We start from the raw sequence: 22,846 nt of genomic DNA, 5'->3' as shown, positions 1-22,846 counted from the left end.
CTTACTATACGTCGATTAACATAGGCTGAATAAGCTAAAAAATCGTATCTATTTAACTAGTTGTAAACTAAATCGAACTCGAATAGAGAAAAAATTATTTATGTATAAGATTTACATAACTATATTTATCTGAGATAAAATCCCTAATTGTCTGCGCAAGAATTTAACATTAAATAGCCCAGGCTGTGTAAGTGATAGCGCCGCGATTCTTTAATAATGTTTTTACACTATATGCACTTGAACATTTCATAAACTTAACTCGGTTTTCGTTAGATCATCAATCAGTTGGCATTTGAATCTGTTCTTCAGCGTGATTGAAAATCAAAATTATTAGTTATGTCATTCCATAACCAATATTACTTTTTAATTTTTAGCGCAGATATCCAAAAAGAATTCACTTATATTCATATATAAAAATGTATTCAATTAATATCAGTTTAATTGTTTTTTGCAAAACCCTCACACAACTTATAAATATTAATCATTACATATATTCATTCAATACATATATTCATTAAATATGAAACTGAAACAGACCAATATTGCATATTTGTAAACCTAGATATGTGACAGGCCTTGATATCGTTAACCAACATTTGTATTTAAAAATCTTAAGATAAAATCGAATCAGAACCAGAACATTTTCTGTGCCATTTTTGTTAAGAACTATCTCATTTTTAAACTAACCTGACCGGAGCTGTACCTAGAATAATTAAAAAATAATTAAATAACTGTAACATTTTTTTCCAAACAGAAACAATAAAATACATACTTTCAAAACCCGAATATAAAAGACAAACATTTTCTGTGTGGCCTCTATTAAAATAAAGTGCAAAACGCACGCGCCTTCCATTGAAATAGCAAAATGTATTGGGCTTGTATTGTAGTAATAAAAATAATATAAATATTGTGATCTATTAAAATGAACAATGAAATGATCAGAAGTTTTCAAATATATCAGTTTGAGCAACAACCTGCCTATGCTTTATGGTTACCGATTACTAATGTTCCCTCTTTGAAAGGGTCATACGAATTAAATTAATGTAGCTATAATACATATACACGTATTACCATACAAATCAAATATGACTATGCCAGATCAAAAATGGTCGTAAAATAAATAACTACAGACGAAAAAAAATGTGAATTTAATAAAAACAAACATATGAAGATATCAATGTCAATAAATTTCCTTTAAAGTGCAGCTGTTCGTATTTGTTTGCGACTGCGGAGGGGACCTTCGCTTAACATTTTTGCATCATCACATCAATGTTGATAGATTTGTGAACGAAGGCATTGGTGGCGTGGTCTCTAGATCTTGCTCTTTTTTTTTAGTATTCCCGAAGATTCTTATCATCACACTATACATATTTCGTGTACTAATTATGAATCGAAATATTCAGATTCTAGCCAACTAATTTCACAAACTTATTGGTAATTTCTTCAAAAATGTTTTCCTTTTTCTCCTTTCTTTTGGTCTCTAGATCGTCCTTTTTTTTAAATTAAAAATTTCTTGTACTAATTATGAATCGCAATATTCTGATTCTAGCCGACTAATTTCACAAACTTTTGGTAATTTCTTCAAAAAATGTTGCTCCTTTTTGTCCTTTCTGTTGGTCTGTAGATTTTCGTTTTTTTTTTAGTATTCCCGAAGATTCTTATCATCTCACTATACAAATTTCTTGTACTAATTATGAATCGAAATATTCTGCTTAATTTGTTTGTAATAAGGCAAAGGCGATTTTATTGTGATTAGCCGTATTGGTAATTACTTCAAAAATGGTTGCTCCTTTTTCTCGAAATACAACTTACACTATAGTAAGTACTATGAGCAAATCAAAGTTCCATTCAAACATATGTAGATAGTTTTACAATTTTGTAAATGTCAAACTTAAATCGTCTTCATCTTTCATTTTTTCTTGAATGCCAACAGGCTAGCAATAAGGCGACTGTTGCTAACTTGTCCGGAAATTGTTTCCAAATTCCTATATTATTTGATGAATACTTATTTCACATCATTATCTATCTTACATTTGGGTACAAGTCAGTGGAGAATAAGTCTTGAAGTGGTTGACCAAAAAGAATTGATCATAGGGATTTCTCTTTTATTTTGAAAGAAGTGGACAAAAATCCAAAGATTCGTGCTCCAAAATTAGCCGAACACAAAAAACGGTGTATCCAAGAATAATTCAAAAAACTTAAATGAAGTGGTCGATGGTTGTTCCAACAGGACATCAGCCCAAAACTTACGGATTACGTTGTCACGGAATGGTTGCTCTACAATGCACCACGCCAATTGAATATTCCACCATAAAGCCCGGATTGAAGCCATTGAAGCACGTGGGGGTCCTACTAAATATAAATATTATGTGGGGTGTGAGCATGTTTGTGTTTTAAATCTCACGAATTTTTACGTCGTATGTACACTTTTGTCAAGGAAGAAATATGTTTTTCGTTTATATCTTTGTAAGGACACATCTTAAGATTATCGTTTTCTTCCATAAAAATAGATAAACTACGAAACTGCATCATTAGATATTTAATAAATACCTTTTGTTCTGCCAGATAGTAAAATATTGGGTCGTATGTAGACTTTTGGCGCCCATGTATGTATAATAATTCAAAATGATTAGACTTTTCTTGTTTTAGCTTTTAAACGCTATCTAAATATAAAAATGAGCAGATTGTTCCATAAAAGCCACGCTCCTTTATTTAACCAAGAAATCCGAATCGTTATATAAACATTCTAATTAAAGTACAAAACTAGTTTAAGTTTCCATGGGAACGGGTCTTATGTTAATGGTGATGTCCAAATCTTTTATGGTCTTGTTCAGAACCACAGTGGAACCTGATTTGAAGTCGTAATTCAGCTGGCGCTCACCTTTCTTGTTAGCCAGTTCATAGTTGCGTAAGTATTCTGTGCTATCCTTGCGAATAACACACAAATCTATATTGGAGCCAGAACCTAAATCGTTGAACACTCCCGCGGCAATGGCATCACGCACCAAAAGCTTTCCCTCCTCCTCGCTCAAATCGGGTTTCCAACGTCTTTCAAAGACGGACATGGCCGCAAGTGACCCCGATCCCATGGTGGCATATGGTAATTTGTCTGCGCTGCCATGAGGATGTATGCAGTATATATGAGAACCATACTTATCGACGCCGCCTAATACAAGGGCAGCACTAATGTGGCCCTGGTAACGGAAAAGCATTTGCTTGAGCATAACGTTGGCGCATACAACCGGCACCTGACGCTCCGTGTTAAGGCGATGCAACTCCAGCTGTGAGGAAATCAAATCAGTGGTCATTTCAGTATCGGCGGCAGTGCCAGCGCCACAGCAGCTATAAGAAAAGTCGGCTATATAAATAGTTCATCAACGCAGATTGGCTTCACCACTTACTAGATGTTGCTGGCCAAGTAATGAATCTTGGCGCAGTTTTTGTCCGAAACAATGGGCCCTTCAGTGGCGCGTGTATCAGCGCCCAAAATCACGCCGTCCTTGAAAATGATACCGGCGATCGTGGTTCCAGTTTTTGTGGTTTTCGGTGGCTTAAAACCTCCTGACAGCAAGGTGGCGTTGCTGTAGAGGCAACCATTTCAGTATAAATCGAAGTATGAAGATATAAAATATAAGCCTTTCTGTTTACTTACCGCTTGCAGTTGTCGAAGTTGAAACCAGCGCGTGGCATATCGCGTGCCAAATCTAAATCCATTTTTGCAGAAGGAATTTAATTTACGGACGAATATACAATAAAGTCCTACAGCGGCAAATGATGACAAGCTATAAAATGACAATGCAAATGAATATGAACTTTTCAGAGGTGGCAGCCCTCATTAAGCGTTGCCATATCAACAAGTTAAGCCGCACTGCCAGTGCGCATTAAAAAGAGAAATCAGTGCTGCCAATGCGAATCGTCTGGCCGACTTTACGACTTGCGGATGTTTTGTGGTGTTTTTATAGTAATTTGATTAATTAAAAATGTCAGTGGTAGCGAAATTACATAGAACAACTTGGTCTACTCTCAAGCAGTTACAGCAGAATGGCCGTAAAGGTGAGAATTGCAAATAGTTAATAGATGCGGCCCTCTTTTTTTACATAACTAACTTCACTTAATGTTCAGCCCGTTTCAGTGCCAGCGCCACGACCAGCCGCAATGACTTGTTCACACATGAACAGCGACGACAGCGAGAGGCCGTTGGTCGTGTAGATAAAATCGAGGTGCGTTACATGGGTCAGCCCGAGGATGTAACTCTGGTAATGAATAAACACATCTCAACGCCTTACAATTGCGCCCAACACCTGAGCGAGGGTATTTGTAAACGTTCCGCTTTAGCGCTGATCGATGGCAGCGTGCCCTGGGATATGCACAGGCCGCTACCAGAATCGTGTACTTTACAACTACTACATTTTTTTGTGGCTGAGCCCCATTTAGTCAACAAGTAAATATGGTGTATTTATGTAAAATTTGTAAACTTTACATTAATGTCAAACTGCAGAGCATTCTGGCGGAGTTGTAGCTTTATGCTTGGCGCTGCTTTAAGTCGGATATTCAAAACAGAGGCTCGTTTACAGTTGCACAGCTTTCCAAGCCCAAATAGTGAGTTTTAAGGGCTATGTTATTTAAAAATAATTTTGAACAAGAGCCCTTTGCAGTAAAATCGGGCAGCTTTGTTCACGACGTTGTGCTGGGCACACATACATGGGAACCGACTAAGGCTGAGATGCGTGCGGTATCTGCCGAAATGGTAAAATTAGCTGCGCGGGATATACCAATCGAGCGTTTGGAGGTAGAGCAAGAGCTGGCACAGGAGATGTTTAAGGATTCCCGTTATAAAAACGCTCAGTTACCCAGCATAGCACAACAAAATCAAGGGCGTGTGACACTTTATCGGTTAGATGACCATATTGATATCTCGCGTGGTCCCATGGTTGGCTCCACACGTTTCCTCGGAAAATGTACTATTATAGGTGCCCACAAGCTAAGCAATAAGGGCGCAACAGATGCTTTTTATCGTTTCCAAGGCGTGGCGCTGCCCTCCGGGTTTATGCTGAATCATGTGGCCTATAGCCTGTTAGAGCAACGGGCCCAAAAACTTGTAAGTTTCATGTTTAGTTCAAATGCAAAACACTTAATGATGTACGATTTTTATACACCAGAATCCAGCACGTCTACCCAATGAACCTTTTGAAGATCAACAGCAATTGCAGTTATCATAACGCAAGGAAATAACCTTTAGAAGAGCAGTTTTTAACATTTAAAAATGTGTTGTAGCCTTTAACATTGTTACCAAAAAAAGATTAAAGCAAAAATCGGTATTAAAGTAAAGGAATAACCCTTTCCTTATTTATTCTATATTCTAAAGTATATTACGAATTACATATGTATGTATACGCCCGGCTATTATATCAATTATAAAAATGATACAACGAGCCAACTAATGCCGGAATATTAGATCCCCACATTAGGATCTTGTTTGATGAGCCCACCATCTTCCAATCAGGGTCCTGACCTACACAACGTTTTCAGAGGAATTGCTGTTAGGGCCCCTTTTGGGAGTACAGTTCTGTAAAAATTTAAATAACGTCCTAACACAATTGCAATAAGCTTTAAATGATAGTAATCGTTTGGTTGTTTTTTAATTCATTTTGCATGAAATGCCTTTCGTATATTATTTTAGAATACATACATACATGAGTTCAACACATCTGAATAAAATATAATCTTAAATGTAAAATTATACGGATCATTGTTCAATAACAATATATAAATACAAAGGCATTTATATATTTTTGAGCTTTTTAAAAGTTCAACTGGTGAAGGTACAACAATACTTATATAGGTATTTGGCTTATTTAAATGTACATAATACAGGATTCAGTCGGTGTGACGTTTGCTCTTGGTTCCATAAAAGAGCCACAGAATTGGAAGCAATCCCATATCGGCAAGGCTTTAACTTTTTACATCGAATCAAACATTAATATAAATTTTAATGTTTAAGGTTTTTTAATCGTATTTATAAACAAATTAAGTTGAAGATGTTTGAGAAACATTAATCTTTTTTAAGATAAAAAATACAAGGCCTTGGCTGTTTTTTTAGTCTCTAAAATCGGAATTAAATCTTGCGATCCAAAATAGAGATTCTGGCGATTCTGGCTTAGAAATATATATGAGCTAAATACATTCAATAACAGAAATATAAAAACTCTCAACAAAAAATGTCTATTAAAAAATGGGAAATTCCATTTTCACCTCTTTTAAAAATTCTTAAACAGAGACTCTAACTCGTGCTCATTAAGGGCAATGATGAGCATTATTAGGCCACCCAGAAAAATACCCAATATTTGTATAAGAATACCCTTAGCATCGCGCACCAGTTCAGGGTTGTGCGCAATACTCATTGTGGGCACCAGATCCGCGAACGCTATGTATATGAAAGAACCGGCTGTGGCTGCATATATCCATTGCGTGAATCCATCTCCAAGACCGGCAATTGCCAGACCAATGGACATGCCAACAAAACTCAGGACAGAGCTGATGATGTTCATATAGACCGCTCTTCTCATAGAGACGCCTGTCTGAAGCAAAAGCGCAAAATCGCCCAACTCATGGGGAAGCTCATGGCAGAGTACGGCAAAAGCGGTTGCCATTCCCGTAACAGGGTCACTGGCAAAGGCGGCGCCAATGGCCAGACCATCTGTGAGATTGTGCAGCGCATCGCCGATGATCACCATAAAGGCAATTGGACTAAGCGGGCGATCAGGCGTCTTCTCATCCAGTTTCGTCTCCTGAAGCATGACATTAAGCTCACGGGGCGGATGCATTGCCTCCACAGATGCCGCTTTTGAGTCTTCATGTGCATGATTGTGGCTGTGGCTGTGGCTGTGACCGTGTCCGTGTGAGTGTCCGTGTCCATTCTGCTCACCCTTCAACAATGGTATGACATTTTCCAGGATGTACATTAGAAGTGCTGACATAAAGGCGCAAGCGCACAGTAGTACCGCCTTATTTGTATGACCGTGCTGGGAGGATCCATGCTCTTCATTTTCTTCGTTGATTAGCGCATGTGGCAGCAGATGCATCAAAGCATCTCCACTGAGTGTTCCCACAGCTATTGCGACAAGAAACTTTAAGATCTCCTGATATGCCACTGTCTTCATCAGAGGTACCAGAAATATACCCAACATGCCGCAAGCAGAAAGAATAAACATGCAGACGCTGCCATAAATCCAGGCTAGAATTGGGCTTACATTAAAATAATACTCATACCCTTTTATACCAGCTTTCACTTACCATTCCATATCCTGTCTTTCTTCTCCTGTTCATTGTATGGAGGTGGTGGCGCCTGACGCATACAGACCCCATTGTCAATCTGAGCCAGCAGAACGGGACATAGCTTCATGAACGCTAGCGGCTTGATACGCACGTTGTTTATAAACTCGGTGTACTCCTCATCGGAGTTATGATCTTTGTTTCCATTTTTGACGAAGCCCCGATAGAGCTTATTCCTGTGTAGATCGTTGTGGTCGACTAGAAGGGCCATCAGCGACTTCGGTGACAGACAAGTAGCAGTTGTGGGTAGCTGAGTGTCATCGAAGGTAGCTGCAAGTGGGGAAAAAACAAGCAGAAAGCCATGATATTAAGGCTGCAAAACATTCAAAATATTTCGAGAACTAGTACACCAGAAATCCGTATGAATGGAATTCAAAAGGCTTACAACTCCATCTACTGTTTAGCTTGGCCTTTTAACAAAATATGCGCTATTAGGGCTCTAAGGCAATGCTAAAAGTACGTCAGATATAATTTGGATGTTCTGGTACCCCACTTCATGAAGTTAAAAACAAGAGAGAACGCTGTAGTCGAGCAAGCCCGACAGTGAAATACCCTGTACCCAGACAAACCTCCGGTTCTGAGTTGTATTTGGCCATATCAGCAGTTAAAAGAAAAGTAAAAAGAATAAGAGCGAACATGATGCTGGAGTTTGTGGGCGTAGTACTGGAGTGAAACTGTTTTTGCTAATAAATGTTCTCCGAATTAACCGAATTAGATTAATATGAAAGAACAGTAGTCAAATGTACACAGAGTTGGTTTACTTGTATGTAGCTTTTAAAATGTGGAAAGTATTTAATATACCTATTTCACCCTTTGAAACTGGTACAGGGTATAAAAAGCGGGTGTTCCATCAAATTAAGCAAGAAAGTCTCGATTGGACTCTAAGGTTTGATTTAAAGTCTGTCTTCTCTTCAGATCTTACCCCCATAGGTATGGGCGATACCTTACTAACAGACGCTTAGCTATTGTAATCCTCCAGTTACAAATCGCTACGACCTGCTGAACAGGCCCATTGATTACATTAGCAATTACAATAGCAGTGTTAGTGCGATTCATTGATTCTGACTCCCTCCGCCGTTGTTTACTAAAACCGAAAACGTCCAAATGTATTTACAGTACAAGTTCCGTTACCTGACATTAATCACGTCTTATTGTTGTTTTTTGTTGTATCCCTTTGTTTATTTCTTTGGCATTGATTACATGTGTGTACTGCAGTTACAAAAGTATCCGTACTATTACGATATTACGATAGGTAACCAGGCTAAAATCTCAGAAAGTTGAAATTGCACGTGAAGATTGCCTTCAATTCACACATTTGTCCAAGCCTCGAATTGCAGTTACGATTGTCTCAGTTTGATTGTTCATATGTACATGATCGTTTTATGTTTATAGGATGTTTCATTGTTTATGTATTTTAGCAGTACATCTCATCACGTTGCTTCCCACTTCCGCGTCTATATAAAGTATATTGTCTCGCCCAGTTTATGGTCCGATAATAAAGGGGAGCCGCTTGCCATTGCACTTAGACCCAGTGCTTACATACTTGTGTATCGCTAATAATCTGTTGCCAAATATGTTCTCATTATTTACTGTAATAATTTACAACTAATTTGTGCAGCACGTAGTTTAGCTTTAAACTTCGCATGATATGCCATGGGACCCCAAAATTGGATTACATTTGATGTTGAATATAATGAGTCGGAAGTCTGGAGCATGATTTTTACAACATCAATTACTGTGACAGTCCTTCAATATCTATTTATGTGGATTGCACAATAAGTATGTGCTTGTGTACTAGTTTATGCAACCGTAGACCAACATAATACAATTGATCAGTGGCTTTTAGTTTGCCTTGCACTTGAATTAGTCAATTGCAAGTAATGTTTATCCATTGACTGCCATAGTCAATGCCCTTGCTTTCTATTATACTCGTACTATACGATTACCTGTGCCAGTTGCTTCTAAAATATACAGAAAACCTTCGTTTTCAATTACTGGAGCTAGTATGACTGCCCTAGACTTTCTCGGAAAGACGCAAGTAGTACATACTCTTATGTACGATGACAATATTTATGCCAAATCTGACATTGAATTGAATTGTACAAGTATTTGCAAATGACTGTTGTGTTGCGACAATTTGGTTTCCTCCTTATAATTGTCATTTAAATTTTTACTTAGTCGCATTGCTCATCCATTGTTTGATATTTGAGACTAGGTTTCCATTGTGAGATCTTCTCCAGTTTCTAGATAGTTTATTATGGGGACTAGGCTATTGCATTGCTTTAGAGCTAAAGCTGCTGACAGGCACACGGAACCCTTGTTTGCCGGCTTATCTTTATAACTTATTGTTTGCAGCACACCTTTTTGCGCACTTCCCGGTGCTACGGGGTCTACGAGCAGAAATCTTGAAGCAAAAAAACAACTCCTCACTATCGTATAAGTATGATAAGCGCGTATGAATAGTAGTACATATATTGTATATACTGAAAACAAAGTGCGTCTACCTGAACATAAACACCTCTTATTTACAAAAGATATTTGTATAGTACTGTAAATTCCTAAATAACGTAGCGTTCTTCCTGGAAGACTCCCTGTTTGAGTTGAATGCTTTTAATTATAATTTTTTTTTTTTTTTTTTTAAACAGGTGTGAAAACAACTTTCAAAATTTTCATCTAAAAAGGGTTTAGAAATGGGGTTTTTAAATATTATTTAGAATACTAACCTATTACATACTATATGTGTACTTAGTTTTTTTGCGTAATGCAGAATTTTAATACATTTTTAATTAAAACGAAAAATATATGCGAAATGTGACAATACTAAATAGAATGCCGGGTGGAATTATTTAAAATAGTGGTTTCGCTCGCTTTGCGGATGATTCCAAACTGTCGTTTTCGAGCTTTTGACCTTTTCCAGGTAAGGTTTGCTTTCTGCTTAAAGCTTAACAGGTTTGTAAAAATAATTTGATATTGAACTTTTTCGAAAATATGTTTTTCTTTATTTAACATACGAGTTTGCTCTTAATTACAGAATAATCTGAAACCAGAATGTTTTCTAGCTTGGTTATGTGGATGTTTTTTTACTCAAGGACTTGCTCCCTTAATTACTTACCATCATTATCGCGCGGATGACGATGCTTCGGATCGTGCATTTCTCGAAACTCCATTATGATAGGCGATCCATCCGTCTGGTTTTTCCTGGATAGATGCAATTGCACATCCCCGATCGTGTCATCCTCACTAACATTGCGCCCCAAACTTTCTTGGTCTAGGTCGTAGTGCAAATTGAGGTCACGATTATCACTTGAATTATTGGCCCTGCTCTCATATCCGACTGGTTTGAGCTGATGATAAGCGATTGTGTGTGTTGGATCGAACTCGAGGTCTCCCAGACCTAAGCTGAACATTAAATGCTCCAGACCCTGTAAAAAACGAAATGAATGGCATTTTATAATTAGCGGTTGTGCCTAGACGAAACAGTTGCCAGCTGTTTCAATTGTGTTCAGTTTTTCAACTTTATTATTATCTGCATGAGCACAAAACATTTTGACAATATATTTTAATGGTCTGTAGAAAACAAAACCTACATGTTTAGCCAATCAATTTGCAATGCTGACTTAGAAAGCATACAAGTATATCTATCCATCGTTCAAGGAACTGGTTATTTATAACATGGGCTGCGGATTTATGTACTTTTGTTATAAAACCTTAATGCCGTTCCAATTCCCTTTTAACTAATTCGCACGTTTTAAAATTCGCACATTAGTTTCAATAATAATGGCCCAGAGGAAGGTATGAGTTGTTGTCTATGGCTACACTCAGCGAATAAAGTGATCTAAATCATTTCAGAGTGGCTTAAAAAAATGAAAGCGGATGAATCTTAGTTTAAAAATATTGGCAGCGTTCATAAAGAAGAATCCAAAACGCGGCAGACGAATGTCTGTTTCAATCACAACCGTGTTGATGGACTGACTCAGTTAATATGTCCAGTCTGACCATGTCAGATCACATAATGCTGCCATCTAAACCATTACACCTAATATATTTATATTTATTTATTTTATAGTATATTTCAAAATGTTGTGTATCAAGAACATGATGTATTATGAGCAAGTGGAGAAGCAAAAGTCCGACTTTGAAATACACTAGACATTGCAGAATAATTTAAGAAATTCCATAAATTAAGAAAATTTTAAAAAGTAAAAAGTTACGGGAGTTATGTAAAATCACTAATGGAGAGGGGGAGGGCGGAAAATTCCAAAATACATATTTTTTGTGTATTCATATAAGACACCATGGAATAAAATTTGGTGTCCCTAGTATATACATAGTCTCCGAGATATGTATAGATGATTATACAAACGGCGTTTTCGAAAATCCCCCATACCGGGGAAATCACAAAAAGGAAACAACCTCGTCAAAGGCAACAAATAAGCAACAAAAACGTATTGGAACTTTCAAAAAATATGTTTAATGTAACTATAAGACACGCTCATTTAAATATAAGGAAATAATTAGAAAATCAACTACTATTCAATATAAGATAGCATTAAGAATTCAAAGTGCAAATACTATATTTTGCTTTCTAACATTGCTCGAAAAATGCTTAACTTTAAAGATGACATGAAATGTAAAGGGATTAGGCGGCTTTTAAATCACGTGTCGAGAACCGTGTAGAGCACGGAGAATTTCACAGACAATTAACTTGATTTACTTGTCACCGCACGAAACAATTATAATTATTTTTTCCACTACTTACAATTGAGTGTGGCTGGGAACAAATCAAATTTAAATTGCATTGACAACAGCTGTCTAATCAACTGGGCGTGTGCCTGTCAAGAGATGAGCATTACCTTTGGCAGTGTATAGGCCCTTCAATGAATCTTGATCAATCTTTAATGTGAATCCTATGTGAGTATTTAAATATATGTAAGCGTGCCGCGACATTAAACGCACCTTTTAAGAAATTTTAGCAAAATATTCAAACACGCGCCAGACCCCATAAAATAAATAAACACTCGTCTGAAGAAAGAACAATGACATTCAAGTAAATAAATAACAAATTATTTTTACTGCCCCCTCATTATTATGTTTTGCACGCTCTAGCCATAGCGTACAGGTTTTTACTTTCATTCAGCAAATGATGTGCCAAGATTTTTTGTAAAATTGAAATTAGACCCCAGCCGGCGGCACACGCGCAGAAATCGTTGGGACACTTGCCAGTCATTTCTTGGACGCCGCCCGAAGCTTGAGTCCACTTATAGTATGAACGAACTGGTATCGTACTTAAGATGCCACATGCGTCGTGAGCGCAAAAATTTCAGTAACGCTGCATTGAAATGGACGAGCGTATTGCGTAGTCTCCACTATGGTGACTACGAGTCTACGCATGAGTAATGGCAAGTTGACTAGACTGTTAACTCAATAGCGCCGATCGGCAAGTGGATTCACGGGTGGACAGCGGACAGACGCCTGCATAGCCATGTACACCTTAAGTACATACGTACATATATTATTTAATTGTTGCATATGGCCAGCGATAGTTGCCTAACTTTGAAGCGAATTCCATATATCATATATGTACTTTGTATACATAAGCCTCCGACATTTGCATTGGACTATTGAACGGGGATTATTCTTCTTGCCAGGGAAAAAGAGGGAAATGTACAGTATGTATACAAAGTATTAAAATCTATTGAATCCGAAATGGATGATTTGCTGATGTTATTATTGAGTTGGTTTCAAAAGGATTGTAATTTGTATATTGCAAGCCATCCAGTTTGCCGGCTAAGGCCGGTTACGTTGGGATTTTTAACCATGTTTTGATACCCCAAAATCAACTCTGACAACGCCTAAGTCATCTCCGGTACCCATTTTGTGTCACAATCTTTTAATCTATGTGTTTAAAGTAAGTGACAGTGGCGTGCTAAGTATGCGACCTGTAAGGCCTTCAAGAGGGATAAGTCAAATGCTATTTGTCAAATCCAGCCCCTATCGCCGCCACTGTCTGTCTGTCTTATAGTATATAATCGCCGCCGTACACAAGATAAAAGCCAGTCAAGATTTTGATTAAATTTATGATCATGATAGTAATAAAGACGTAAAGAAATGCGAGTGTGCTCGCCTCCTACCGTAAAATATTATGCATATCTCATTGTTGGGCATACATACGTCTGCCTGAGAAGACTACAAGTTACAATTATACGAGTAGTTAACTATTACTGGTGTCAGTCTGTCAGAGCTTGTCTTTATTCTTATTGTTGTTGATTTTCTCGTACTTTCACAATCAGCGCAGGAAAATATTTGTACAACTACGAAATTTTAACACCGCCACAAAACACTGTTAATGATAATGGAAAATGTCACTGTTAACTACTTATTATTGGACGTTTTGTTGACCAAATGTTATTAGCACTGTTAAATTACAGGTGACCACGAAATCCGGCAAAAAGTTGCTAATTTTTGCTCAGTCGAGCATGCGGCTGGTGCGCGGCACTCTTTGTCTTAATTATTATGGTTGTAGGTTTCGACCCAATTGCAAGGGCCATTGGAGATTTACCTCGAAGCTTATGGTGCCACCATTGCCATATTTTTGAAATATTTGCGCCAAATAACGATTATATTCTGTCGAAGCGTATGCGGCACAGAAAAACGCACAGAGAAAAAACGTAACGGTGTGTTTTGGCGCCATTGCAAAATTTCGTTTTACTCCACAATATTTTTGTATTCACAATTTCCATTAAGTGTCTTAGCCGTATCCGATAGATCGTCCACTCGATGGAAAACACAACAAATCATAAAAAAAGCGTACGAAAAAGTGAGTGAGTGAGCTCGAGGTGGACAAACAAGCAAAACGACGGAGACAACAACACAGATAACGGACTATGCGTGCGCGCACCGAAACTGATCCCGTTCGACGGTCTTCTGAATGGACATTTCCCATACGCCACACTTTTGTACTGACAGCGATGAGAGAATCACTTACTGCCCACTTGCTACTCTCTTCTCTCACAATCCATCACAATCTTAACTGCTGTTCCACTTAACAGCGAAGCTTTACTTTGAGAGCTTTTTAGCACTCTGTTGCACGCGGCTTGTTTATGGCTCTGCATATTTTTCGTTGATTCGCATCATTCACATGTATAAATACAAATATATGTTGCTTTTGGCACTCAACCGACTGGGATGCATTGTAAATTATTCTGCATTAGGGATACACTACGCGTATCATCTCTTACAAGTAAAGAGATAAAATACTGCGCAACTGACTTATTCTATAGCGGCTGTTCTCGATGACTTTTCTGAACAGAAGGATAAGTTGTTGTGTCCTTTGTAAAATTTATATGTCCTCTATACATACGTGTATACTATTTTGAAGGGTGTTATGAGTTTGTCATTAGAACAATCATTTGCTAGGTGTGTAGGAATAATTGTGTTATACAAGTATATTTAACTATCCATGCGCAGAATTTGTGAAATAATTAAATAAAATATTTCATTGACATACATAAAATATAACGTAAATTAACCCACGTTGCGGTATTTAATTTTGTTTTAATACCTCCGATCACAAATAAAACTAAAATACAAAACTATCTTCTTCGGAATCCCTACAATATTTCGTTGGCTCTCAAGAAATGTAAAAAAAGGAATATATTAAATGGGTTATCCACTAATTTTAATGATTCCCTCGATATTTCAGGTAGAAAAAAACTACATTCATTTAAACAAGAGATACAAGAAAGGAAACAATGAAGGATGTATGTATAGAAAAAACGTTAAGCCTTGTTTTCGAATATCGTGCTCAAACTGGGAAATTAATTAAAGAGAATTTATATTTGAAATTGCATTTTATATAAATATCAATCAATAATTGTCGTATGCATCAAATTCTAAATTTAAATTTATTTGGAGTATACCCAAAACGAATGCCGGTTATATTGGAAAATACTCAATGAAGCTATGGTTATAGTATATATATGTAATACGTAATATGTTAACGAATGGTTAATGAAACAGATAAGTTAACTTAATAGATAAAACCCAAATCCGCATACGGACTTATCGATAATTTGCACAGAGCAAATACCATGGAACATAAAACATTTAAATTAATAGCAAAAACGAATATTTATGATGTATTATAATTCTAATAGTTCAGCACAAACTGTCTGATCAATTTGTTGTTCACTATTTATTTAACTTGTTACAAAAATGTTGAATCACATTATAGTAGATAGAAGGTATTATAAGACACATTATAATAGTATGTAATAAATTTGCAACTTTTTCCATCTTAATGTTAACGCCAAAAGGGAATTTCATAACTCCGATAATAACGCCGCAGATTTTCCCCACCAAAAAATATAGTTTAAATTCGAATCTAGTATGTTATTGAATTGCAAGGTGCACTCGATCAATACAAGGTACCTATTTGGGAATCAATGCTAAAGACCTCTGATAACACCCTAGTTGGTAACACTTTTAATAACCGTTAAAAGAGAGAACCGCCAAAACAGGAATTGACAGGCATTTTGAAAAACGTTCTATAGCAGTATAGAACGTATAATTTGTAAGATGATTGCAAATAATGAGAATACAAATGATAAGGACTTAAGCCCACGTCAATGATTTATTTATACTCGTATGCTTAATTTCTTTTAAATTTTTATTGTTTTAAAAAATTATTAATTTTAACAAACTTCAAAAAATGATCGAATTCGTCCACAAATTGGACGAGACTCGCTTATTAGATTATTAATAGTATTGAGTGTAAATAAGTAAGTTTATATAAATGTATGTGTCTTTTTGGGGACTTAATCGCTGAGGAACTGCATTGGAATTGTGAATACAAAATGCATAAATATGTATGTATATATTATGTATAATGCTAATATTCTAGTTGATATGTTAAATAATTAACAGTTTACGTGTATATCAAAACTTCTTCGTTGCTGAAAACTTGAATCCATTCTTGTATTTACAATAAACGCAACAGGCGAATAACCCATATTCATTGTCCAGTAAAAAGGCAATACAAACTATGCTCTTACTCTTCCGACTTACCTAAAACTGAGACTTAGACTAATTACAAATTATTCTCATTTAGTTTTTGGCGCCCAATTGACGAATTGCGAATTGGGCATCTCATGCGAAAATCTAGTCAAACTTCTCTTGATTCGGCATACAGATGAAGAACTTGGAGCACCACATGTTGATGGCCTGAGAGCTGCTCGCCAACCATTTGACCGGGCGATGTATTGTCAGATAGTAGACCGGTATTCCTGAAAGAATGATGGTCGTGGCTACACCCACTTCTGTGGGTGATTGGAAGCACGAGGCGATGACAAGGAACAGGCAAGTTATTAGGAAGATGATCGGCAGTGCGAGATTAACGCGTATGGGTCGCTCCGCTTGAGGTTGTCTGTGACGGAGCCATAGCAAACCCGACACAGAAATGAGAGTAAAAAGTGCCTCCACATAGCTAACATAATTGATAAGCACATATATGTCTTTGATGAAGAGCAGCGCCAAGGTGAGTCCGCACTGTATGGGTAAATAAATAGATATATTAGCAGTTATTGGAGATATTTTCTGTCTGTAGATAGTTTACCAAAAATATCAATGAAGGCACGGGTGTCAGACAGTTAATGTTGATCAGCGATATGGCAGCTGGCAAATGACCGTTGCGTGCACCAACGAAAAATAAACGAGATGAAGCAAATATGGCTCCATTTAGGGAACCAAATGTCGAACAGGCCACAAAGAATGGCATTGTCCAGGACATAACGCCGAGAAGCTTGTCCCCAAATGTAACGGCCACAGCATCCGATGACAGTATTTCGTCACTCGACAGCACCGAAAAGTATGCAACTGTTTGAAGAAAAGAAACCATCATTAGATATTGTACTATATGCCAAGATATCTAGATTTCTCGCACTATAGTACATCAAAATATAAATGTATGTGTATTGGCATTCAATCCATGCTTCCATTGTATGGAATTCCTGTACGCTTTTAAACCACACTTGTTTCTTTAGGCTCTCTTTTAAATACACTGCCAATTTCTTACGATTAGGAGTATATACATACATATGTACATATGTTATAGACAGAGGGAAGCCTCCACTTACTCCATAAAGAGATCTGTAGCAGCAGTTATCCTTCTACACTACAAGCGTAACCAAAATGTTGTTTGTTCAATTTGGAAATTATTATTCGGCTATAGCCGAAATGTTTAAATTTGATTTCTATACTGGCTTAACAACACTTTGAAATAATTATTATAATTATAGTTTTCCTCCATATGATAAGAATACATATAATCATACTACAGTTACCCTCTGCATTTGTGTCTTACCATTGGTGATCACATAAATGATGGTGACTACTGGCATAGATATGCAAATAGCTCGCGGAAGATTACGATATGGATCCTTAAGTTCCTCGGTTACAAAGTTCAGATAGTTCCAGCCTGAGTATGAGAAAAGGCCGCTGTAGAATGCCAATGCTATGTATCCCGGTGCTGTGTTGGTGCCCTTCATGGGTTGGTCCCAGTGTTCAGTATTGCCGCCTATCAAGTACCAAGCACCGGCGGCCACAATAACCAGCAAGGCAAAGACTTTGGTTCCTGTGAAGATGTCCGTTACACGTGTCACCCACTTGACGTTATAGCAGTTGATAACGGTAAGCACGCCTGTAAAAACATAGAATCCATAACGAAACCAGCCCTTAGGACCTCCAATCTACTCACAAGTCATGGCAGCCGCCAGCAGCTGCACCGCCTCGATGGGCGCTTCGCACGATGGCCAAAACGGTTTTAACAGATACTGTGCAAAGGTGAGTGCGGTTATGGCATTGCCAGTGGGAACCAGTATCAGCAACGCCACCCAGAGATATAGGAAAGACGGAAGCGGTCCAAAAGCAGTGCCGATGTAGGCATAATCGCCGCCAGATTTCGGTATCATGGTGCCTTTGAATAAGAGAAGTAAACATACATACATATATTGAAATAAGAGAGAAAGAGAAACGTGTATCATGTGTTCTAACAGCGAAGGTGCGCTCTTTCCTATAATTTTATTTTGTTGCTATAAACTGCTCTTGCTGTCGAAAGGCAATGCTGGGCTGATAAGCATGGCATACAAAATATATGAATGTACTTAGTTCGGCATAAATCTGTAATCTGCTTTGAAATTGTTTCCTAATCGTACATTATTGGCAAGCGTGACGTCAACTTATTTTTTACAGAAAAGAAAAAAAACCTTGGCAGTCAGTCTTCGTTTCATACTAAGTTAGGACTTGAATTTATATACAATTTTGTTGAATGTTTGAGCAGCTTTGACATACATACATGCTATAGACCAGTTTACCGACTCGACCAATCTCTTAGTAATGTAACAAATTGAGTTGTTTATTGATCGCCTGTCTGGCTAAAACAAACTTGCCCCACGCCAAAAACAAAATCAGCTGTGCAAACAACGCTCTACTTGTTAGAGCGAGCGATGTTAATAATTTTAATGTATAGTATTTTGTGAACTTATTTTCATTTATATGCATAAATTGCATACTCTTTTCTATTCACTGTTGCAAAAAGGTATTCTCTTTTATTCCAGTTTTTCAATGGCCCCACCGATAGAATTGCATTCTTTTTTGCTCAAAGCAAAGATTTGGTTTTGTACATCTTGATATGCTCGTTCATTTCCATTTTCAAATGTGTTTCCGGTTTTTTATGTTGTAATTGGTCACGATGCCAAAGTAGCTTTCAAAAACCTATAAATATACACACATACATATTTGTGAGTGGAGGTACATTAGACTCCACCGTCTATACTCGATTGTTTCTTTTTCGTACAAATGATGCTTCAAATGCCACAAATTACTTGAACCAAATTATGTTGAGATTGGAACTACATATGTGCCTATTTAGTATTTATGAATATAAGATTGTACACAAGCAAACATGTTTGGGGTTCGTTTTTAACTTGGCGCGCTATTCTAAGAAATATTATATTGCTTTAGCATTTCAATGAATCGAGTAAAAACGTGTTTCGTCCACCCTTATTTTTTATAAAGGGTAGAAAGCTTTAAAGAGATTTCAAATGAATGTGAAGTAAGACTTGCCAGACGTCGGCGACTTAATGGAAAGTAAGTTCAAGTAATTTCGAAGACATTCGGTAATTCATATATGTATCTGTGTTTGGTTGAGAAGAGCTACAGAATGGTATTCATCGATTCGATTAGCAATTAATCTTGATCTACACATTGTTAAAAATAAAGACTGTCAACTGACTGACTGTAAAGTAACCCTCTTATAATTCCGTGCCTTCGGTAGCCGAAGAATTCGGGTCATGGGCGGCCTCTACTATGCATTGATGACAGTGTCTGGTGCCCACATGGCCTAAATACCAACGAACGGTTGTAATATACATTTATATTTGTGCTAGCTAAGCACCTCAGTGCTTATCTACCGTCAAGTTATAGCTCAGCCCCGCCCACACCAAATAGATTACTCACCCAATTCAGCATAGCACAGAGCGCCCACCATGCTGAGAACGCCGCAGAGCACCCAAACTATTAGCGACTGTCCAATGGAGCCGGAATGTATGAGCACTCCTTTGGGACTGACGAAGATGCCGGCACCCACGATGACGCCGACTATGATGGCCACGCCATCGAGCAGGCCAATGCGTTGCTTAAGCTTGACTCCCGATCCTTGGCTAGAACTGCCCGCCGTAGAGTTGCTTCGAAGGTTCTGTTTGTCGTTCGCGGGCGCTGTCGGTAGTTCGAAGACTTGACGGGGTATAAGAGTATCGCTGGCTTGAATTCGAGCCATTTTTTCGTTATTATTTGGTGGAAGAGGGTGATGACTTGCTGCTCTTTGAAATTAAATTTCGACTGTGTTTTAAAACTATGTGTATAGTATGTTTAGCTGTGCTTTTAATTGAGTTTCCGTGTCTTATTTTATATTGTTGTATTGTAATGTTGCTGTTTTTTGTTTGTTTGTAATGTCACCAACACATGTTGATTTGTTTTTAATTTTATTACCGTTTAACTTTGCCTGCCACTGTCAACTTTTAGTATCTTTATTTATTTTATAAGCTCGACAAAAACTTGCCAGCGTGGCTTTTATATGAATATAGTACTAAACATTTTATTTTAAAATTTTGTTTCATTACTCTGGCCACATGTTTGCCTTTTATTTTTTAAATTCATTACTCCGCGCTTACTAATACTACAAGTGGTATACATATATATACAATGTATGTGGAAAAACATTAATATACATAAGTATATGTTCGTATTGAGATTTATCAAGTACACCACACTCACGAAGAACACACACGTGGTTTTGGTTTTTAATGCGTTTGCTTGATTGGTTGTGGCATTTTTTGAGCAAATATTGCTCGGGGAAGATACCACGAGTATGAGGTTATTATTTCTTGTTTAATATTTTGTGGCAACTAAAGTAGAATAATGTGTTTCACAGAGTAGCGGTCTCCGCCTGCTTCGCTCATCTACACCAAACACTCACTGCGCCCGAACTAAGTTTGCAATCAAATTCGACTCCCCTTTATGCGATGTGACCGCAACGGCGACGACGACGACGACGGCGACGGCGACGCTCTGCTTGGCCTGCTTGTACGCCTAACTTTGGCTTTGGCTGTTTTTTATTTTTATGACTGCCAGGCAGCCAGCCGGTAGCTGCGTTTGGTTTCTCGTACAAGAGTATTTGTACTCGAGTCTCGAACAAGCAACGTTGGTTTTGTCAAGCATTTCGCTCTTTGCGCTTCTCTGTTTTTATGGCTGTGCTATAAACACAACTTTAGCGGGCATGTGCGCTTTACCTGTCGCTTGCAGTTTACGCTCAGACTGCATTAACCTGACCACGAGTCAGGACAGGCCAAATGCTGGAAACTCTCAAGCAACACATAAACACATTATGCTCTTCTATCGGATGATGTAAGAATAAGCAAATATTTCAGCAGCAGTTTTTTGTAAAACCAACAGCTACTACCACAAACATACTTATGTAGATGTACGCGTATGTGTAGTACAAAAACAACTCAAGCAACTTTGCTGAGAACTTTGGAAGCACGTGCGAGTATGTCGTTCTTTAAGAGAACGTTTTTCCTTGCTCTTTAACTCCAAATTTGGTTGATATTGGATAACAACTCCAATGCTTAAAATACTCTTGCCTGTAAGCTTTTGTCTGCTCTTTTGTAAACTTAGCTGATGTGGTATATGTACATACATATGTAGGCATCATATCAAATATTATTATAGTCATTGACCTCAGGTAGAAATTGTTAGCAAGCTTAAGTGGCATAGGTATTTATTGAGTGCCTACCTTAGTTTTATAACGATTTGCGGTTACTTTCATTTTTAATTATTAATCTATTGTTATGGAGTATCGCTTCTAACCTACTTATCTTATCTTATTCTATTTATAATAATTTCCACTTCATTTCATTTGTATGAGCTTCTTGTTCAATATTGTTTGCTTTAAAATTCCTACTGCCTATTTCCGCATTTAAAGTCTGTATATGAGAATATAACACGTTCATATATTATCACCAAGAAAACAAATTCATTCATTTTTATATATTACATTACAATTTTTATATTAAATTAGCAAATTCAAAGTTGAAGATAGAGCAGTGGTTTTATAATAACGGAAATTTGCAAAAGTCAGACGGACAAGACCTTATGCTCCAACTAATTGGGTTCCTTTATCTAAATATGATAGGCTTGTAGACTTAATGGTTTAGTATAAAAATATAATCATGTCCTAAGAACATAAGATAAAATGTGTCATGTTTTAGTACTTTTAATAGCCGTTAAATCAATTAGATAGTAGGCAGCTTTCTAAATATTTACTTTATAATGATATTGCTTAACTTCTTGATTTATTAGCACATGCGAATTTATCAGAGTATCACAGAGCAATTAGGTGTCAATTGGTTTTTATTGCATTTGATATGCGTGAGCCACATTGAGGTAGTCAAGCAACTTGGCCCGAGGTCTTACTTCTTAATACAGCAGTCTTCGGTTAGTTGGTGTTATTCGACATTTATGAGTGACTGGCACTGTTTTAGGGTTTCTCGATTACGACTTCAGCTTATTTAGGTATTTGAGAAGGCAGTAAGTACATAGATATGTACAAATGCACATAAATGTACATATATTTGGTGATCTAGCCTCCTGTGTCTCGATTTTCGGCTTTTTATGCCACAATATAGTAGTTTCTCTAGTAAAAGAAACAAATTAGGTGGTGAATGGCTAATGATTGGCCGTTTAGTTTTCCCAATATTCCCAGAAAGGCTCAAATAAATTGCTAGTATAAATGGAATTAAATGGAATTATTATACGAGTATATGTACGTACTGGTCCAGAAAAGGAAGGATTTTACCAAATCAATATATTTTTTAAACAACAAATTGGAAACGAACGAATAAGTTGAAAAAGTAGATTGTAACTTCAAAGGTAAAATGGTGATAGTTGAATATCGCGCGGT

General features: G+C 37.2%; 4 protein-coding genes across 6 annotated transcripts; 1 reads left to right on the top strand and 3 right to left on the bottom strand.

Annotated features, from left to right (window-relative positions):
* Positions 1-2,684: 2,684 nt before the first annotated feature.
* Positions 2,685-3,793, bottom strand: LOC115624701 (proteasome subunit beta type-7). Its single transcript, XM_030519517.1, has 3 exons — positions 3,653-3,793; positions 3,402-3,581; positions 2,685-3,342 (listed from the first exon to the last, which is right to left on the bottom strand). The coding sequence occupies exons 1-3, from the start codon at positions 3,712-3,714 to the stop codon at positions 2,769-2,771; spliced, it is 816 nt and encodes a 271-aa protein (XP_030375377.1). The 5' UTR covers positions 3,715-3,793; the 3' UTR covers positions 2,685-2,768.
* A 127-nt stretch (positions 3,794-3,920) lies between these two features.
* Positions 3,921-5,332, top strand: LOC115624761 (39S ribosomal protein L39, mitochondrial). Its single transcript, XM_030519593.1, has 5 exons — positions 3,921-4,053; positions 4,123-4,441; positions 4,499-4,599; positions 4,656-5,098; positions 5,160-5,332. The coding sequence occupies exons 1-5, from the start codon at positions 3,981-3,983 to the stop codon at positions 5,217-5,219; spliced, it is 996 nt and encodes a 331-aa protein (XP_030375453.1). The 5' UTR covers positions 3,921-3,980; the 3' UTR covers positions 5,220-5,332.
* Positions 5,333-5,631: 299 nt separating this feature from the next.
* LOC115624638 (zinc transporter foi) lies at positions 5,632-14,235 on the bottom strand. 3 transcript variants are annotated; one of them, XM_030519403.1, is made up of 4 exons: positions 13,892-14,235; positions 10,445-10,754; positions 7,294-7,602; positions 5,632-7,234 (listed from the first exon to the last, which is right to left on the bottom strand). In XM_030519403.1, the coding sequence occupies exons 1-4, from the start codon at positions 14,021-14,023 to the stop codon at positions 6,258-6,260; spliced, it is 1,728 nt and encodes a 575-aa protein (XP_030375263.1). In that variant the 5' UTR covers positions 14,024-14,235; the 3' UTR covers positions 5,632-6,257. The 3 variants fall into 3 exon arrangements, with proteins under 3 accessions (XP_030375263.1, XP_030375265.1, XP_030375266.1); XM_030519405.1 differs by lacking the exon at positions 13,892-14,235 and adding an exon at positions 13,464-13,512; XM_030519406.1 differs by lacking the exons at positions 10,445-10,754; positions 13,892-14,235 and having other exon boundaries at positions 5,632-7,245; positions 7,294-7,366.
* A 1,843-nt stretch (positions 14,236-16,078) lies between these two features.
* LOC115624672 (Y+L amino acid transporter 2) lies at positions 16,079-20,844 on the bottom strand. The gene is made up of 5 exons (XM_030519469.1): positions 19,846-20,844; positions 18,086-18,304; positions 17,693-18,028; positions 16,946-17,205; positions 16,079-16,878 (listed from the first exon to the last, which is right to left on the bottom strand). Exons 1-5 carry the CDS (start codon positions 20,162-20,164, stop codon positions 16,492-16,494), a joined length of 1,521 nt encoding a protein of 506 aa, XP_030375329.1. The 5' UTR covers positions 20,165-20,844; the 3' UTR covers positions 16,079-16,491.
* Positions 20,845-22,846: the final 2,002 nt, after the last annotated feature.

Source organism: Scaptodrosophila lebanonensis, unplaced genomic scaffold (genome assembly GCF_003285725.1).
Source record: "Scaptodrosophila lebanonensis strain 11010-0011.00,11010-0021.00 unplaced genomic scaffold, SlebRS2 tig00000061-arrow-pilon, whole genome shotgun sequence".
NCBI classification, from domain to species: domain Eukaryota; kingdom Metazoa; phylum Arthropoda; class Insecta; order Diptera; family Drosophilidae; genus Scaptodrosophila; species Scaptodrosophila lebanonensis.
This window is presented reverse-complemented; position numbering and strand designations above follow the sequence as displayed.

Coding starts and splice junctions, on each gene's coding strand:
- LOC115624701 (XM_030519517.1), bottom strand. CDS start 3,714: ATGGATTTAGATTTGGCACGCGATATGCCACGCGCTGGTTTCAACTTC. Junction 3,582..3,652: donor AACTTCGACAACTGCAAGCG/GTAAGTAAACAG, acceptor TTGCCTCTACAG/CAACGCCACCTTGCTGTCAG. Junction 3,343..3,401: donor TACTTGGCCAGCAACATCTA/GTAAGTGGTGAA, acceptor CTTTTCTTATAG/CTGCTGTGGCGCTGGCACTG.
- LOC115624761 (XM_030519593.1), top strand. CDS start 3,981: ATGTCAGTGGTAGCGAAATTACATAGAACAACTTGGTCTACTCTCAAG. Junction 4,442..4,498: donor GAGCCCCATTTAGTCAACAA/GTAAATATGGTG, acceptor GTCAAACTGCAG/AGCATTCTGGCGGAGTTGTA. Junction 4,600..4,655: donor CAGCTTTCCAAGCCCAAATA/GTGAGTTTTAAG, acceptor AGCCCTTTGCAG/TAAAATCGGGCAGCTTTGTT.
- LOC115624638 (XM_030519403.1), bottom strand. CDS start 14,023: ATGGCGCCAAAACACACCGTTACGTTTTTTCTCTGTGCGTTTTTCTGT. Junction 10,755..13,891: donor GTGGCACCATAAGCTTCGAG/GTAAATCTCCAA, acceptor CGTTTTTTACAG/GGTCTGGAGCATTTAATGTT. Junction 7,603..10,444: donor TCATCCGCGCGATAATGATG/GTAAGTAATTAA, acceptor CCCCACTTGCAG/CTACCTTCGATGACACTCAG.
- LOC115624672 (XM_030519469.1), bottom strand. CDS start 20,164: ATGGCTCGAATTCAAGCCAGCGATACTCTTATACCCCGTCAAGTCTTC. Junction 18,305..19,845: donor TCTGTGCTATGCTGAATTGG/GTGAGTAATCTA, acceptor TCTTATTCAAAG/GCACCATGATACCGAAATCT. Junction 18,029..18,085: donor GCTGGCGGCTGCCATGACTT/GTGAGTAGATTG, acceptor ATGTTTTTACAG/GCGTGCTTACCGTTATCAAC.